Source organism: Nanorana parkeri, unplaced genomic scaffold, assembly GCF_000935625.1.
Source record: "Nanorana parkeri isolate BGI_ZX_2015 unplaced genomic scaffold, ASM93562v1 scaffold662, whole genome shotgun sequence".
Taxonomy (NCBI): domain Eukaryota; kingdom Metazoa; phylum Chordata; class Amphibia; order Anura; family Dicroglossidae; genus Nanorana; species Nanorana parkeri.
Window position 1 is genome coordinate 723,363 of NW_017306930.1, and position 19,088 is coordinate 742,450.

The following is a 19,088-nucleotide window of genomic DNA, read 5'->3' on the forward strand; positions in this document are numbered from 1 at the left end:
AGCAACTGCAGGAGCGAGATCTGATGTCAGTCATCTAGCAACAGTTTAATACAAATATTGTATCTGGGGTGCTGGGTAATGATTTGATTTAATATTCCAGCACGCTCTTTGTCAATAGGTCTTCCACCTAATTCAAGTGAAATGAGACTACGTAGGTATTTACCTCTTTATCTGAACACTAGTTTGTATTACCCTTGCCCAACTAACTACGACTTTACATATTTGAATGGATACAGAAGAAAATACACTGTTGGGGAGATGAATTCAAACTGAAAAAGATGGCTGCTAATAGCCTCTATCATCCTGGTACGCTTTTTCATCCATTTCTATTGCAAAGTGCTTTCCTAATTATTAAGTGACGGGGATATGCTGTGAATTTGAACTTTGTCACTATCTTCTCTGCTTGCTGTTTCCGCTTGAAACTACTTGTCACAAATTGTTTCTGCACTGAGAGAGTATTAATACTGATGGAAATCTGGTATTGCATGCAGTGGTAATGAAATAGTACTTCTATGTAAGCATCTGCTGAAATCGTTGTTTTTATAAAACAGCATGTATCTTGTTTCAAACCTGGTGCTGCATTCACCTTGGCTTTCTTGATTTCTAAAAATAGATAATGTGGATCCTCATGAAATGTGGTAAGTTTGCTATTATATTTCATGGATCAGGAGCAGCAAGTTGTGACAATGGTAAAATCACCCTTTTTATGATAAACACATTGTATGTTACAAAATGCTCAGTGTGAATGAGGGCTGAAAGCAAATTTTCCTTAAAGTGACATTAAAGGACCCCCCAAGCGGGGCGGGCTTGTGATCATCGCAAGTACGATCTGCCTGTCCAAGGTAGGCAGATTGTACATTTTTTTAATTACCTTACAACCCTCGCAAGACAAATATAATAACCAAATAATAATAAGTTTAATAACCCTTTAAGCTTTGTGAATGAGGTGAAGCTCTGCTGACTTCCATCATCCAATCTTGTGAAAGCTAAAATACCGTCTTTTGGATTTTCTTTGGGCATTTTGTGGAAAAGTGCAATTTCACCACATTCAGTAAGCTAAATAAAAATTCCCTTGCAAAGTGAACAGCCTGATTTTTGCCTTTAGTAAATCAACCTCGTAATCTCAGAATCTTACACTGGTTTATAGGTTAAGACTGCCATATATAGAGGCTCTCAGTATGGGGCCCCTAATACAGCTGGAAGGACTGGCTACGCAGAAAATGGATTTAATAAATATGGCAGCCATTATTTCTTCAGTGGGGTTTTTTTTGTCTCTAACTGCTGTACAAATGTTTCCAAGCTAAATGTGTTAGGAAGAGATAACTACAGCGATTTCTTTTTTATAGGGGATCATTGCGGAGTATAATAAAATCAATGGTGTTAAAGAAGACGATGATACAGACAAGTTTAAAGAGGCGATTGTAAAGTTCCACAAGCTTTTTGGGATGCCAGATGAAGAGAAATTGGTGAATTACTATTCCTGCAGTTTCTGGAAGGGTAGAGTTCCCAGGCAAGGATGGATGTATCTGAGCATCAATCACCTTTGTTTCTATTCCTTCTTGCTGGGGAAAGAAGGTAATCTGAAAAAGTCAATATTCATTTATTTCTGGGATACTATATGTGAGATTTTATGGATCAGTGATTGTGTGCTGCTAATTGCTCTTATCTTTTTGTATTAGCGTGGTCTTTAGACTTTTGATTTTACTGTTCATCCGTTGTTTAGAGTCAGTGCAGCTACTTTGGGTGCAGCCATTTTGTGTCTATGATGCTGTACAGGGCCTGGGCAACCACCACATGAAATTATTTTTTCCTCATGAAGCTAAACATTTGAATCCTTCCCATGCACAGAAATGTTTGCATGCTTCTGATGAATAGTAGGTAAAAGCATAAATGACCTTAATAATAGGTAGAATATAGGTAAATGACTGAGTGTTATGGGCTTGGTATAATGAGAGAGAGTCCTCTGAATTGTAGAACACTTGTAACAGTAAGCGTGCCAATGCAGGGTGGCCAAGAACATCAGGTACACTTTACACTTTAATGCCAGCCCTAAAGGCTGAACATATTCATCTTCACTTTAAGTGTCAATACACCTTCGTTTTTTTTTGCTATTTATTGTTGCCAGACTTGCTTTGAAAAACTTTTTTTATTTCCTCGTTCTCTCATGGTATCCAAACCACTAGTCCCAATCTCCCCCTAGCCAGTTGCTTTGGAGGCACCCATGTGTGCATGCTCATGGCCGTGCCTGCACCAAGCTGCACCAAGCTGCACCACCCTTGCAATCACAGTTTGACTGATGACAGCATAAGGAGCCTATGGCTCCTTTGCCCTCAATACCCTCCCACACAACCAGGAAGTTTGGGGAACCCAGAGTATCTTCACAGTCGTGGCAGAGAATACAAGTGGCTGCAAATGCATTAAGGTAAAAAGCACCCAGCCATTACTACTAGATCAACTCCCCCCATGCTCAGTTTGGCTATTGAGAGTGAAGAGAGGAATAAGAATTCCAGCACTGTGATGTGGCAAGAAGAGGAGTGGACCACAGCCCCCTTATTACCTGGATTTTCTGGGCAAATTTCCTCTATTCCTTTTAGTAATATGCAGTAGTGTGGTCCTATTTGACTATGCTCTTAGACCACTGATAATTAAGTTCATCATTAAGAATCAAACCTCAGGCAATGACACAGTGATGTTCTTGCTGCTGACATGCTGTCATATTTCTCTTTCAGCCAAGCTGGTGATCCGTTGGGTGGATATAACGCAACTGGAAAAGACAGCCACCCTGCTTCTTCCCGACATGATTAAAGCCAGCACGCGGTCTAGTGAACATTTCTTCTCCGTCTTTCTCAACATCACAGAGACATTCAAACTAATGGAGCAACTTGCCAACATAGCTATGAGGCAGCTTCTGGACAACGAAGGCTTTGAGCAGGACCGATCTCTTCCCAAACTGAAAAAGAAATCGCCCAAGAAAGTATCTGCCCTAAAACGGTGAGTGAATATATTTATGAAGACGTTTGCTGCACATGTCCTTTCTGCAAAGTACGCTTGCTGGGTCGGTGAAATAGAGTACAGTTAAAATAATGAATCTTGATGAACTGACCCCATGATTCTGTTGTATTGTTAACATCCGAGTTCTTCTTTAAATGATTCGCTTCTAACTTATTAAACTACTAGTATAAGTTAAAGGCAGCCATACACGTAGCAATTTGTGATCGACATGTTTCCGCAATGGCAAACAAGTGACTTCTCAGTAAAATTTTGAATGCAACACACACATTGTTTGGTCCTTTTTACATTTCCCATTTATTTTCACCTGGTGTTTCAGCAAGTAACACAATTCTGGCTTAGGCCCCGTTCACACCTGGGCGTTTTGTAGCGCGTTCTTACGCTCTGCAAAACGCTCAAACACCGAAATCCCATTATTTCCTATGGGTATGGTTCACACCTGGGCGTATTACAGGCCGTGTGAACGCGCTACAAAACGCTCTACGCCCAAAGAAGTACAGGAGCGTCTTTGGGGCGTATATTTGCCGCGTGTATCCATTGGGATACAGCCAGGTAGCCCTCGGAAACGCGTGTTTGTAAAACAAATGCAGCCACATCTAAGCATTGGCATGCTGCAATATATTAACCCCTTCGTGACTGACGACGTACAGTGTACGTCGCCAGCATCGGGGCTGTTTAAACAGACTCCTGGCGACTTTTGCCGCCGGGACTCTGTTTAAACTTGTAGAGCCGACTGTCGGCTTTACAACAGAAGCGATCCTGGCGACTTACCTGTCGCCAGATCGCTTCTGCGTCCCGAAGAAGGGGCCGCCCCCCCCGCCGGACACCCCCGCCGTGCTTCCCGGGCTCCGTTGCCCCTCCTACGGGCCCGGGACCGGCGATCTTTGTGTCCGCGGGGAGCTGGGGAGGAGGTCGACGAACTTCCGTTCATCGATCCCCTCCCCGTTCTATGGGACCGGGAGCGATGCAGATTGCATCACTTCCGGTCCCTGGGCTGTCAGTTCTGGGCTCCTGCAGCCCAGCTATAAGCTATTGAAGTGCGATCTGCACTTCAATAGCTTATTTCCAGTGTAAAGGTGACACTGGGGGTCTTTTGGACCCCCAGCATCACCTTAAAGAGTACCTGTCACGACCATCTGCTATCACATGGGGGGGCTTGTAAGCCCCGCTATGTGATAGCAGCCAAAGTTAAAAAAAAAACAAACCCTTTTTCAATTAAAATTAAATAAAATCAATCTAATAATAATAAAAAAACATTTTTAAAGTCCCCCGCCCCCGCGAGCACGCGCGTCGCCACGTAAACACGCGTCGGGTGCGTCTACGTATGAAAACGACGAACGCGCTACACATGTTGGGTATCGCCGCGCACGCCGGAGTGAGAGCAATAATTCTAGGTCCAGTATTTTGGAGTATCTCTAAATTGATGACCTGTTTAAAGCGTCTTCTTTTGACTTTTTGGGGTACTGCAGTTTTTCGCCGTTTCGCGGACGCACGCAATTTGTAACCTATGCATGTTGGGTATCGTTTTACTCGTTGTAACCTCATCTTTTATATGTCATTTAAAAAATTGGTATTTTGTTGTGTTTTGGGGCATTAAATTAAATTTTTTACTAAATGTTTGGGTTTAATAAGGAGTTGCGCTAATATTGCGCAACATAAAAATTTGCAACTACCACCATTTTATTCTATAGGGTCTTGGCATTCAGAAAATATATAATGTTGGGGGGTTTTAAGTCATTTTCAGGCCTAAAATGTGGAATATAACATGGGTGCAAAAAATGAAAAAAGGGCCTCAGTCATGAAGGGGTTAAATGTTTGCTTTTGTGTTTAGATACACTTTAAGTATCATCCGTTTTGGTGGTAGTGCTGCAAAAAATCTGCATATTTTATATAACCCCTTTTGTATACACCGGGCCCTTCCTAAAACCTGTATTGACTTCACATTTACTCAACTGACAAACTGGTTTGTTTTTATATTGCAGGGATTTAGACGCTCGCGCGAAGAGCGAGCGATATCGTTCCCTCTTCCGCCTCCCCAAGGACGAGAAGCTGGATGGACATACAGACTGTACCCTGTGGACACCATTCAGTAAAAGACATATTGTTGGCCAAATGTTTGTTTCCACCAATTACATCTGCTTCACCAGTAAAGAGGAGAACCTGTGCAGTCTAATCATTCCACTGAGAGAGGTGCGTCTCTGTGTATTTCTACAGTGATGACAGTGCACAGTCCCTCAGCATTGACCTTTTTTGAGCCATCCATGTAATTTGGTTCTTCACCCCCTCCGTCTAGAAATGAGTCATTTTACTGAATTTTCTGGCCCATTTACTGCGAGTCTTAGGCACTAATTTATGCACTTTTTCCGTGCCGGTTGGATCTAATTATATTTCCTTCATTAAGCAAACAGCTAGAAAGCGATGTAAACATTGATAAGCTGCAGCCCTTCGCCACCTCCCTCGCCTGCAACCTGTTCATTGTCAGCAGATATGTCGGAATGGTTCTACTCGGTTGTTATTTTAATTAAAAATATGAATAATATTCCAGAGAATGGCTGTTAAACTGGCAAATCCTGGAATTTATGCAGCTCAGGGCATAATGACTATAGCCCCTCCTTTGCTAGCATAGTCCTAAACGCATTTGTTTAATTATCCTTTTTGAATGCCATTCAAACACACACAGGAAACCTTTTTACATGACCTTTTTATAAGTAAGGCATTCAAAATTGAGAATGATTTACTAAGACCAATCAGATTCTACCTTTCATTATCAAAGTTTAACTGAACAAGTGGAAGAGAGAAGCTGATTGGTTACTATGGGCAACTGCTCCAGATTGTCTGTTCCAGTCTTAGTTGATTCCCCCCAAATGTTTTCAGTTATAGGCATTTACCAACATTTGAAATTGTCTGCATTCTATGTCTCCCAGCCAGGACATCTAGCACCATCACCACCTACCACTGCTGTTCCAAGGGTTCTCACTCTCTCTGTTGCTGATTTTTGTGTATTTTCTTGTTTTAATTTATGGAGAATGCTGCTGGAGGAGTACATTTTTTTTTACCTCCAAGGCAATACAGAAGAAACCAGTAGTTTAAGCCAGCTATACCGTGTACACATTTCTGCCAGGTCTGGATGATTTGGCTGAAATTGGCACAGTGGTTAACCCTGTCACCACCAGTGACATGCGGTACCTCGTGCTCTGGGTGAGGCATTCCCCAGCCTCGCCCTGAGCCCATCCCGCCCTGCCCCCGCCGACCGAAACTCTGCCCCCACCAGACAAAGCTGCACCCCCAACTCGTCCCCAAGCTAGTGTAAAGGAGAAAGGGAGGAGGAAGGGAGGAGACAGGGAGGAGCCTTCCTGTCCCTCACTTGCTCCTCACACCATTGATTCTGACCTATCTCCAACTCAATTGGCAGAAATGCAGCCCCAGACTTGCAAGGAACCTCCACCATACTTAACTGTTGCTGCAGACGCTCATTATTATACTACTCTTCAGCCCTTCGACAAATAAACTGCCTCCTGCTACAGCCAAATATTTCAGATTTTGACTCATTAGTCCAGAGCACCTGCTGCCATTTTTCTGCGGCCTTGCGGCAAAAAAGCCATACCTCCGATGTGGAAACAAGGCTAAGCGACTCAACTATGTACGAAAACATAGGAACTGGGGTGCAGAAAAATGGCAGCAGGTGCTCTGGATTGATGAGTGAAAATGTGAAATATTTAACCTTATCTGTAACTTTGGGTATAGATAGTAAGGAGCAATTTTTTAAAGCAGGGAAATTTGACATTAACCAAACATTAACTGCAGACAAATCTTTTAGGTGCATGTGCTTAAATGATAGTGATTGATTTAACACCAGTAAATATTTAGTGAAGTCACTGTTTTTTGAATATGCCCTCAAGACTCACACTTAATTGGATATTAAATATTGGATATTGTTTGTAGGATTTTTTATTTTATCCCAAGGGATTTTACATTGCAATACCGCGCGGCAACTGTGAGGCACATCATAATGCACGGTAACACATTACAGTGCATTATGGCGCCGTGTTTATATGGACATTTCAGCCCATTCATTTGAAAAAACTGCCTTAACGTAAGGCAAGTTAACGCAACGCAGGATAACACTGCACCAGGGCAAAGGGTGTGAATCAGGCCCTTTTAAAAATGTTGACAATTGAGAAATAAAAATGTGTTTGGTGAAAGGCTTAGCTAGATACTTGGTAAACAAATGATGTGTTACATTTTCTGTAGGTGACTATTGTTGAGAAAGCAGACAGTTCCAGTGTCCTGCCGAGTCCACTGTCTATCAGCACAAAGAACAGAATGACTTTCCTATTTGCCAACCTGAAGGACAGAGACTTTCTTGTGCAGAGGATATCTGATTTCCTGCAGCAAACTACCCTGAAAATGTACTTTGATAAGGACATATCTGGGAGTGACAGCAGCATGGGTGAAGAGGTATGACAGCACATTGCGGAAAAAAGAAGGCTCATGTAGTCCACTATGTTGCAGTTGTTTAGATTATGATAATGTTCCCTACTCTGCATCTGCTTTCACACATCCCTAATCTTTATACTGATAATAAAGAGCTGCCTGGTAGCCGTGTCCTGGTCTAATGTGTTTAATTCATTTCTTTTAGGTTTATTCCAGAGCTAGCAGCTTTGTTTCCTGCAGTCCTCAGCTGAGACTCCAGACAGAAGTAGATGGTGACCGACCATTAAATCTTAATGGCAATAATGCTCCAACCGCCACCCAGACCTTAATGACAATGTATCGCAGGAGATCACCGGAGGAGTTCAACCCTAAACTGGTAATTATATAGTTGCCCCAAAGGAGTGGACTCCAAATTGTGGGCCGGATAACGCCCTTTGCCTGCCTTTATCCAGCTATCGGGGGAATTATTCTTCCCTGTGACACAAAGGGCCACTATTTCTTTCACTGACACAGTGGGGCATAATTCCTTTTTTTGACACCATCGATGGGCACAATTCCCAATATTGACCATTGATGTGGCAAAAAAACTCAACATTTTTCCTTGCATGGATACCAACAGTGGGGCATTATCCCTCCTCCCAAATACCACATGAGCTAGGTAATTTTTTTTTTTTACTTCCACTGATCACCAAGCCTGATCTCCAACTGGCCACAGTCTGGCCCTCCTAAAGTCTGGAGGACATTGAACCAGCCCTTTTTTAAAAATGTTGTGTACCCTGCCCTAAAGGATAGCATTGTATCTTAACGCCGCAAATCACTATTATTTTTCTTGCCAGACTGCACTTTCCCAGATGCCACATTAAAATGTGCATAAAATGAATTGGTAACTTTTTTTTTGGTAAACGAGGCTCTAAGGTCAGTGTTTATTTTCAGGAGAGAGGGTAGTAAGTGGTTGAGTTATAGGACATGGGGTGATCTAATAATCACACATTTCTTTCACTTACATTTCAATACTGTAATACTCTAATTTTCTTATAAAACAATACATGTTGGGGACCTGGATACCTTCCTGTGAAATGCCAGCAGATCTGCTACAGTGCTTCTTTTAAACATCTGGATCAGAGTCTTGTTTTCTCTACTGAGGGTTGTTTTAACAAAGGGTTAAGAGGGCAACTATCTCATCAGGGCACCTGGATAAGGGCCCACCAAGAGAATCTGCAAGGATTGCATTTAAGCCCCTCTGCCACACACGCTTTATGGGGAAAGTGAGAGCCCCTTGCTTTAATGATACACCATCATCTTTCAGTTTGAGATCAATATCATCCTAAGGGCCAATTCACACTAGCCTCTGCACTAAAAGTACAGCAGCTGGGGTGTGTTGCCTGACACAGTGCTGATGTGCCAATCCTGGCGCATGGCAACTGTGTACTTTTTTTCTTTTTATGCTTAAAACTTTAAAATTTTAAATGTTATTCAGTTCATTGTGCACAGTGCATCACATCCTGCTGCGCTGAAAAAAAAGTACAACATGCTGTACCTTTTTCAGTGCACACCACCACATTTCCATTGCAACGTGGTGGTGTGAACCCGAGCCTGTCCGTGACTAGGCAATTTGCTTTGTCTTGTGCTGGGGCTGCACTGGAAACAACTGCCAGTGCAGTCCCAAAGCATATGGGTGGGAATCGTCACTAATAGTCAGCCAAATGAATTTATACAATGTTTAATCCAACTCTTTCCAGTCCTACTCGCAAACCAAAATCAGTCTGGGTGATTCCAAAAGAAACAAACTAAAATATTAGGGATTTGAAGTTGTTTGCAATGTGAAAAACATCTTGTATGGAAAATGTGGTAGAATTAGGATCTAACTTTACTATTTCTCTAACCCTATGTAACGTAACATTTCCCCTAGAGGCTCTGCTGAGCAAACCAATCAGGCTTGTACCCAGACCTGCCAGAAAACTAAAGGCATACACTCCCTTTGGACTTCTCCCACCATTTCTTCTACATTTACCCCACCCTACCTAAATCCCCTCCTAATCATACCATCACCTCTTTTCCAAATGGTACTGGAAAGTACTGCACACCTGAGTATGGATCTTCTCTACAATCTCTTCAATTATAGCAACATCGTGTGTCCTCCCTCAATTAGCAGTATTTGGTAGACCCCACAGTGGAAATAAATCTGAATAAAAAGAGCATTCATTATAAATTAAAAAATTGTGGTTCAGCTTTGCACACTTCTTTCTTTTGTAAAAGGCCAAAGAGTTTCTGAAGGAACAAGCATGGAAGATCCATTTTGCAGAGTATGGCCAGGGAATCTGCATGTACCGCACACAAAAGACAAGAGACCTGGTGCTGAAAGGGATCCCAGAGAGTATGCGTGGAGAGTTATGGCTGCTCTTCTCTGGTCAGTTACAGTTTAAACTTGAATTACTGATTAGTAAACATCTAGGCCTGTAAAGGCATAGTCTTGCAGTTCTTTATTACCTGTTCTATATTACCAGGTGCTATTAATGAAATGACTACTCATCCTGGGTATTATGAAGAGCTGGTCGAGAAGTCAATGGGTCAATATAACCTTGCCACAGAAGAGATTGAGAGGGATTTGCATCGTTCCCTTCCAGAACATCCAGCATTCCAAAACGAAATTGGGATCTCTGCCTTGAGGAGAGTCCTCACTGCTTATGCCTTCAGAAATCCAAACATTGGATACTGTCAGGTAAATTTAAAATGTACATTTCACAGGGGACACTGGGATTAGAGCAAGTGCAATGTGTTTGGTAGTTTGTACATTACTATAGTAACACAGGTGTCCGTACCTAAGCCATGGGTTTGCTTACAGCATGACGTGTTATAATATACACTCACTGGTCGCTTTATTAGGTACACCTCTTCAACTGCTCGTTAACACAAATATTTTATCAGCCAATCACATGGCAGTAACTTAATACATTTAGGCATGTAGACATGGTCAAGCCAAACGCCAGCATTGGTTGTAAATATCCTACTTAAAATTCTTATCAGATTTCACTTGTACCTCGCATAGCTGCTTGTACACATTAGTAGGTTATCAGTGCTTCCTGTGTAATCACGTATGGAAAGCAATTCAACAAGTTTATAATATAGCTCTGTCAGTGGGTGTCTGTAAAGGAGAGTCAGCAGTTTTATCTCAAACTTGGTTTCCTTTATGGTTCATTTTCCATTTTATTTGATGACTGAAGCAGAATAATTCAGCAAATATTTAAGTCCATGACCCAGTTGCAATTCTAAAGAAAAAAAAAAAAGTCACATTGGCTGAGAACTATAGTAGACATTTTGTTGTTCTATTTCTTTCTATCCGTATCTCTTTTTATCTTTCCACTTGAACCTTGATGTGGAATGCCTTGTGATAATAAGACACCCACACACATTATAATCTGTTTATATAATTCACTGCATATAGTTCAGATTGATTATAATTCTTACATGGGGCAACACCCGTACAATATATCAAACTACATTCATACCATATGAAAAAGGTCAGATTTGCTAAAATAGTTCAATGAACTGACTGGATTGTATCCTATGTAACAGTACAATTCTGATTTAATATAGGACTTGATACGTTTGAACAATCAGAATGTACTGTGTAGAGGGAAACCATGTGAGCATTTAGCTACAACCTTATATAGACTTTTCAGTGTTTTTTCTTTAGTTACACATGTAGGGTAAATCAGCTTGTAACTCATTTTTTGGTGTTTGTTAACTATTTAACAATCATTCTTTTGTTTATTCGTGATTATATATGTATGTAGGGCAGCCATATTTGCTCAGCACTTTTTGTTGCTTTTTGTCTGACAATAAACTGAACCATTATCCCAAAAACATAGGTGTAACATTGATTTAGCCTTTGTTATGCAACTACTTGGACTGTAGATACTGTAGATACTAAGGTTGAGTTTACTGCAGAACGGCTGTCCAGAGACTGTAACCCATATCTTTGCAGGGTATTCTGTAATCCAAGGGAACAAGATTTGAAATGTAATATTGTCGGGAATGCCGCTGTTTGCTTAAACCTCATTGCTAATATATATTTTTCTCTAACCTGTACTAAAAATGAAAGAGGCTGCCGGGTGATGTCTACATTTGCCCATCTATGTCTTTATCTTTGTATTATTGTATGCTGGTCCTGATTTGCAATCTGTTTTTTTGTAGGCCATGAATATTGTTACCTCTGTGCTTCTGCTGTATGCAAAGGAAGAAGAGGCCTTTTGGTTGCTTGTTGCTCTATGTGAACGCATGCTTCCTGATTACTACAATACAAGAGTTGTTGGTATGTTTTGGAAGAAATGTTAGGTTTTCTAATATTAGTACTGTATCTACTTTGTTTCACAACATCAAACCAAAGTGTAAGTGGTGAGGTGCCCATAGTGAGTAACCTCTACAGGCAGCTGGTATTATCTGTGAAACCAATAATAAATAACTAACAATAAAATATATGTTTTGCAGAACATCTGCAGTACCCATCTGGGGCTGAATTTGTTGGTGAACTATACAAATCATTTTGTTTCTTCTAGGGGCTCTTGTGGATCAGGGCGTTTTTGAAGAGTTGGCTCGGGATTATGTGCCTCAGTTGTATGACTGTATGCAAGATCTGGGGGTCATTTCCACGATTTCCCTATCTTGGTTCCTGACCTTGTTCCTCAGCGTCATGCCTTTTGAAAGTGCTGTGGTGGTAGTGGACTGTTTCTTCTATGAAGGCATTAAGGTGATATTCCAACTGGCACTTGCTGTATTGGAGGCCAATGTGGACAAGCTACTTAACTGCAAAGATGATGGAGAAGCTATGACTGTCCTGGGGAGGTATGTGATAGTTCTCATTTCTCTTTAGAAGATTTTCTAGAGTTCGGTACAATATTGTTCTTTTAAAATAGAATTTATATAATATCCTACCTATAAAAAAAGGTATGGAGTCATGATTTAAGACTTGTGGGTGACTGTGTCAGACAATAGTATTAGCAGTGTTTGTTATTTAGCATTCAAATGGTAAATATTTGCCTACTAATTAGTAAAAGGAATCCGGTTTTCTTTTGCTAGAATGATGAAGGTGGTTGTTGGAAGATGATTTCTTACAATAGAAATTGGTTACAGAAGTACTAGTTTTAGCATCAGCCCAGTACAGTTAGCAAGTTTTGAACTCAGGCTTGCCATATGTGACCAGCTGAATTGTGGGCCAGTGGCATCCTTTATGGATCCATTATTGAACCTCATCAGAAAAGAAAACCCATTCTTCTTTATACTACATAAAAAAGAGCCCTAAATCTAACAATACTATGCCAATACCAAACATAGAAATGGTACAGGAGCTGCAAATGGTACTGCTGCTGACTGAATGAAAAGTTGTGTCCAGCTAAGACATCGGCTTACTACAAAACAGCCTGCATATTACTTCTGTGGCTTGCTATAAAATTAACTTCTCCACTTCAAGAAAACATTAAAATAGTTGGATTGTGGCAAACTTTGCATCCAGAACTTCCCCATTTGTGTATAAACAGCTTTGGTGGAGTAGGGTTTGAGCTGCAAAGATACAAGTCAACCATTTAGGTCATGGTGAGATAAATTCAGCTTCAGACATACATATGTCTATTGTGCTTCTGACATCTAGGCTGGGGGTGTTCATTTTCTTTTACATCATTTTACAATTTCCTTTTTTTTTTTCTAAAGGTATTTAGACAGTGTGAGTAATAAAGACAGCACTTTACCACCAATTCCTCATCTCCATTCCTTAATCACGGATGACACAGAGCCTTATCCAGAAGTGGACATCTTTACACTGATAGCTGCCTCTTATCAGGTATTGTGTATACAACTATGGTCCATTGTTAAATTAAACTGTTTGGTTACACATTTAAAGCTGAACTGCAGGTAATCAGCTAAATACACAGCTGAAATGCATGCAGGAGAACGGTTTTACTTGCCAAAGAGGATGGAGGATCCAGAAATCCATCTCAGACAACATAGCCAGATCATTATTCTATTCTGCAGTGGCAGCACAGTTTGGTCAAAAACACACGCTCATTATACTGATTGGTCGAACTGTCTGTAAGAATGTTCACACATCAGCACAAGTGCACTACAGCAGACCCTGATTGGCCCTTAATATTTCCCCTCCTTGTCCCAGAGTAAGTGCTGCTATGCAGAGTACTGCACATTTACAATGTGTTTTTTATCACTGCAGAAATTTGGAACTATATGGGCAGACCTAATAGAGCAAATGAGATTTAAACAACGGCTTAAAGTGATACAGACACTTGAGGATACTACAAAACGAAATGTTGTAAGTACTGCTTTACCATGTGTTGATCTTAACAAATTAGTTTTCATTTCAAATATGAGGTCTTTAGTTTTGTATGTTTAATTTTATTGATGATGTATAAAATAAATATTTCCCTTTTGAGCTTCCCAAGTACAAACCACCATGGCCGCTCTGCTGCACAATGTTTGCAGTGTGCCTGCCTCCCCCTTTCCGGCCTGAGTACTACAGGTTGCTAAGAGCCAGACTAGAAGATGTGTAAGGGCCGTACACATGTACCTGCCCAGCCCTTAGCAACCTAGGACGCACTTTGCCAGCGTCCTGCCGAGCTCCTGGCAACTAGTGGCAACGTCACTGGTTTCTAGGAGCTCGGTGGTATGCCAGATAGTGCTTCCCAGGTTGCTAAGAGCTGGGCGGGAGATGCAGAGGCCTTATACATCTAGCAGTGTCACTCTACCCTGCCCCCTACCTGGCTTGCACAGGATTTTAGGTTAGTGTAGGGAACCTTAGCTAAAGTGGAAGGTGTATGAGTGTGTTGTCACCAGGCCTAAAGAAACACTTTCTGCACCTAGGGAGGGGAAGACCATAGAGCCTTTAACAGGCAAAGATAGAAATATTTGGCCTGTACTTTTTAACGATAACCTAGATGATGTTCCAAGATGTAATTAATATGGCACATAGGAGGTTTTTCTATGGGACCGACACTGGAATCCATCCTGTGGGTAGATAAAAAAAGCACTGTCTAAGCAGATTTTGATTTTGTATGCACACAGCTGCCTATTTTGCATCTTATCTGACGTTTATGGAATTAAAAAAGTTAAGAAAAGCTTTGACGAGCCAGTTGATGAAGCACAAATCATTTATATCAGTAAGGCAATGGTAAATGAAATAGATGAGTATTTTGTCTATTTTCTGCTTGCTAAATGTGCCCTAGTCTATAAAAAGTAAGACTTTTTTTAGGTCTGTTAGTTATTACACATTTAAAAATCTTTGCAAAATATAATCATCATAGAAATAGGGCAGGCTGGGTGTTTATTGAAGCTTCTGCCCACATTTTTGTATAATCTGTGGGAGATCCTTACCAAGCTTCTGTTTACATACTGGAAAAAGCACGGAATATTCTGTTTTTATATGGCATATGCTGTATTTTTCTGAAAAGATTGACAGCACCTGGATTGTATACAGCTGAGTAATGAGACTAATCATAATTAATTGCCTGATTAAATGAATTAAAATTAGAACAGAATATTTTTTGTTTGCTAGACTTTGCACAGTGATGAGGGAACTAATTTTAGCAGCCTTTTAACGAGCATATTAATTTTCCGCTGACTTCATTCTGTGTTCTGTGGAAAATAGCATATTTTGCTGCAGTTATACTGACATTTAAAAATGTTGTTCCTATAGGTCCGTACTATTGTCACTGACACTGCTTTCACAATTGATGAGTTGGAAGAATTGTATGCACTTTTTAAGGTATGGATAGAATATAGCTTGTATCTATTGTATTCACTGCATTTCAATCCAGCAGCTGCTCATTAGGTTAAATGTGGTGCATTTTTTAGAAGCTGTGGCTTTCCTTTGTGGCTCTTGGCTTCCCAAAGTCACTTATATTACCTTATGCTTTGCCTTTTTAAAATGTACTGTATGGCCAATGCTTGTGAACACCTGACCTTCACACTTATGACCTTGTTGAACACCCCATTCCAAAACCATAGGCATAAATGGAGTTGCCCCCACCCCACCTCTAATAGGCTATAATGGCCTCCACTCCTTTGGGAGAGCTTTCCACAAGATCTGATTGTCTATGTGGGAATGTGTGACCATTGAGCCACACTGAGGTCAGATACTGATGTTAGACAAGATGACCTGCCGAGCATTCTACTTCACTCCAAGGTAATAGGGTTGAGGTAAGGGCCCTGTGCAGGCCACTTGAGTACCTCCACACCAAACTCCTCAAACCATAATTTTATGGAGCTGGGTTTGTGTACCATTGTGCTGGAGAGGTCTTTCCCCAAATTGTTGCAATGGTTGAAAGTTCACAATTGTATAAAATGTATTCCTATTCTGTAGTCTTTAACTGTACCTTTCACATACTGTAAAGCACCTGAATGCAATCATTTGTCCACCAACAGTGTAATTGTCCACCAACAGTGTAATACAGTATAGTGTAATTCAGGTAACCAAACAAATTGTATAGCGGAAAGCATTCAAATATATTGCAAAAATGCACCACAACTGAGAGAGGATTTTAGAATTTCAGTGTAAAATCATTAAAATTAATTGAGCGTCAGTCTTAGATCTTGTGTATGGAGGCTGAATTAAATGTTGCAACATGTGTTAGTCTATGTTCTAACATATATGGAGGGGAATCTATAAATGGTCTTATCTCCTAGAACGGTGGTTTTCAAACACCAGTCCGTGGACTGCTGTGAGGCTGCAGTTTCTTTACTGCCGGGCTATGGCTTCCTGCCCTGTCTTTTGGGCACTGGCTTCCCAACCCAGTCTGCCCCTGGTCCCAGGGCCCAAGGGGCCTCAGGATTCAGGGAGAAGCGCTAGGCTGGGAAGCAGATGAGGCTGGTGCCAGTGCAGTTTGTTCATGCTGCCTGTCTATTCAGATCTCTGTCAGAGTATTTGCTGCGAGACCTGACGGTTGAAATTAATGTAACTTGCGGTCCTGCAGTTCATGAAGTGTATTATGTAAACACAACCCATAACCAGTCAAGACACTTTGAAGCTGCAGCCAATCAGCAAAAAGCGGACATTGTCACATGACAGCATCAGATAGGGGGGTTGTGGGTGTTTTATTCATTAATGGAGAGTAAGAAAAAATTAGGTTGAGAGAAAGAAAAGGGAAAGGACGAGAGAGGGAAAGAGAGAATGAAAAAGAGAGCGAGCAAAAAAAAAAAACCAAAGCAAAACAATCGAGAGAGAGAATGAAAGGGAAAAGGAAAAAAATACACCGCAAGAATGAGAAAACAATGAAGCTTTAAATAGGCTTAATATTTTTTTGTCATTTTGTTCATTTAAATTACAACTGATACTGATTACTTCCTTTTTAATACATTTTAAATACAAAGTTTGTATTTCCATACTTTCTTTTTTGTATGAGTAAGTTGTTTTTTTTTTTTTACTGTTGGGTCATAGAAGGTTTTGAAGAATTTACAGGGTTCTGGTCTGACTCGGGTTGAAAACCACTGTCCTAGGACAAACATGGTTTTCACTGACTTTAAATTCAAGTTATAATGCTTTCATATAATTTTGATATTTGATAATGTTCCTTTTTAAATTGGCTCGGTAAATAAAACTTGCTAGAACATACACCTAATTTCACTTGCTAGTAATATTATGCTGTGTCTGGTACATTTATTTTTTGTTGCTTAATACAATGAGCACAACATACATAAAAATAAAAATATGTAACTGTGTTAATAATCAGCTGAAATATTTTACCGTTTCAGGCGGAGCACCTGACTAGCTGCTACTGGGGAGGTAACAGCAGCTCCGTTGAAAGTCACGACCCCTCCCTTCCCTATCTTGAGCAGTACCGCATAGACTTCCAGCAATTCAAAGGCATGTTCATACTCCTATTCCCATGGGCAAGTGGCGCACACACAGATGTCATGGCTGTCCGTCTCTTTAGACTCCTAGATGAGAATGGGGATTGTTTGATCAATTTCAAAGAGTTTGTCTCTGGCTTAAGTGAGTATAAAAATATATTTTGAATAAGGTAATTGAATTCCTGTGACCATAGGAGTGTGTAGTGTTGGCTGGCTGTAAAACTTTTTAGAGGATAATATATTATGTAATGACAATAATAACAAACAATAAGCTAAAAAAAAAATTGTAATACAATCAATCAAAGGTAAAGAGGTTGTGTAGGCAAACATTATACCATTTTAGGATGATTCCAAGGGGTTCATTTTGTAGGCAAATAGATGTTTCACGGAAGTGTAGATTTTCACTGTGTACACAGTTCTCTATGCATGTTGATCGCAGGGCTAAAGTCATGTTAGCCTTCCCGCTAGCAGTGATATAATATGTGGAGACAGCTTGTACAAAAACTTCTGTGGATAAAAGAAAGCTACTCTGTTATTAGGTTATATGTAGCCTATTAATATTGAAATGGATCTGAACCACAACTGGGTTCACACAAGATGTCTGCTGCTGTTTCTAATTATGTCGTTTTGCGGTGCACCGGAGAAATCACAAACACAGGATTAAGGTTTATGACGCATCTATGGACTCAAAAGCTGCTTTTACCTGGTCTCGAGCATTGAACTCGTCTGTGACCCCCCTTGGGACTCCTATGGCATCTATGTACACATGTGGGTAATGTGGCTACATGTGCGGTGGATGAGTTGTACCAGAACGTGGTCTGTGACTTGTCATTTCATGATAGAGCACCATTGCAGTTTGTCTTTGGAAGCTTTACACCCCTTTTTAGCCAGATATGTAAGCAGACTCTGCGCAGTTTCTTCAGCCAGGGGCAGGGTGTCAGCACATAAGATCATGTCATCTACATACTGGAGCAGGGCTACAGTTTCCTCACAGGCTCTCTTAGTCTCTGCATGCAGTTGTGCTGGAACATGCTGACTTCTCATTTGCGCTCTTAGCTCCTCAGCTTGCCTCTGCAGCAGGATCTTCTCTGACTGGAGCTTCTCACTTTCCCGTGCAAGGCTGCTGTTCCTTACTTTCAAATCATTCAGCTCTTTCCTCAACATGTCCAACTTGGGTTCAGACCTCCTCTTCTCCTTATTTGCAGCTTCAAATTCATCTCTGACACGACTCAGCTCCTGTTCAACATCTTCTAATCTCCGAGACTTCTCATTCACCTCATTAGTTAAAAGGCATTGCATGTTTTCAAACTTGTCAGTAGTGACAGCCAACTTCAGCTGCTCTCCGGCCTCTTGGACCCTTCGCTCTGCTTTTTTGCTTCTCCTCACAAATGGCTAGCTCATCTTGAAGGCGCCTGTTGTCCTTACGCAAGCATGCGTCCTCCCTGCGCAGTTCCTGCCCCAGGAAGCTCATTGTGATGCAGCTGGATACTCAGCTTCCCAACTTCAGCAGATGCTCCCTCATATTTGCCCTTTACATCTCGGAGCTGTTCCTGTAGTTCCTCAGCACGTGAGCTGCCACTTAGAGCTTCCTGGGTCAGGTGATCCTTCAGGGCCAAGAAGTGTGTCTGCATCTGCTTCACTTTGCTCTCAGAATCCAGCATCCGCTTCTGCACATCACGGAGCGCTTCTTCCAACTGCCGGATCTGTTGGTCTGACTCCGCTTTGCTCCGATCTCTTTCAGTGGCCAGAGCTACACACTCAGAAGATCTCCTTGACAGCTCCTGCTGCAGCCTCAT

At 41.1% G+C, this 19,088-nt stretch overlaps 1 protein-coding gene across 2 annotated transcripts in view; it reads left to right on the forward strand.

Moving 5' to 3' along the window:
• Positions 1-19,088, forward strand: part of TBC1D9 (TBC1 domain family member 9) — a 42,666-nt gene that overhangs the window by 14,391 nt on the left and 9,187 nt on the right. For both annotated transcript variants that reach the window (XM_018563418.1, XM_018563417.1), the window contains exons 4-16: positions 1,347-1,575; positions 2,730-2,991; positions 4,992-5,199; positions 7,261-7,467; positions 7,649-7,819; positions 9,700-9,850; positions 9,948-10,162; positions 11,638-11,755; positions 12,000-12,285; positions 13,147-13,276; positions 13,661-13,759; positions 15,140-15,208; positions 17,194-17,434. In XM_018563418.1, coding sequence (XP_018418920.1) covers positions 1,347-1,575; positions 2,730-2,991; positions 4,992-5,199; positions 7,261-7,467; positions 7,649-7,819; positions 9,700-9,850; positions 9,948-10,162; positions 11,638-11,755; positions 12,000-12,285; positions 13,147-13,276; positions 13,661-13,759; positions 15,140-15,208; positions 17,194-17,434 — 2,386 coding nt within the window. The remainder of the gene's footprint in view (positions 1-1,346; positions 1,576-2,729; positions 2,992-4,991; positions 5,200-7,260; positions 7,468-7,648; positions 7,820-9,699; positions 9,851-9,947; positions 10,163-11,637; positions 11,756-11,999; positions 12,286-13,146; positions 13,277-13,660; positions 13,760-15,139; positions 15,209-17,193; positions 17,435-19,088) is intronic.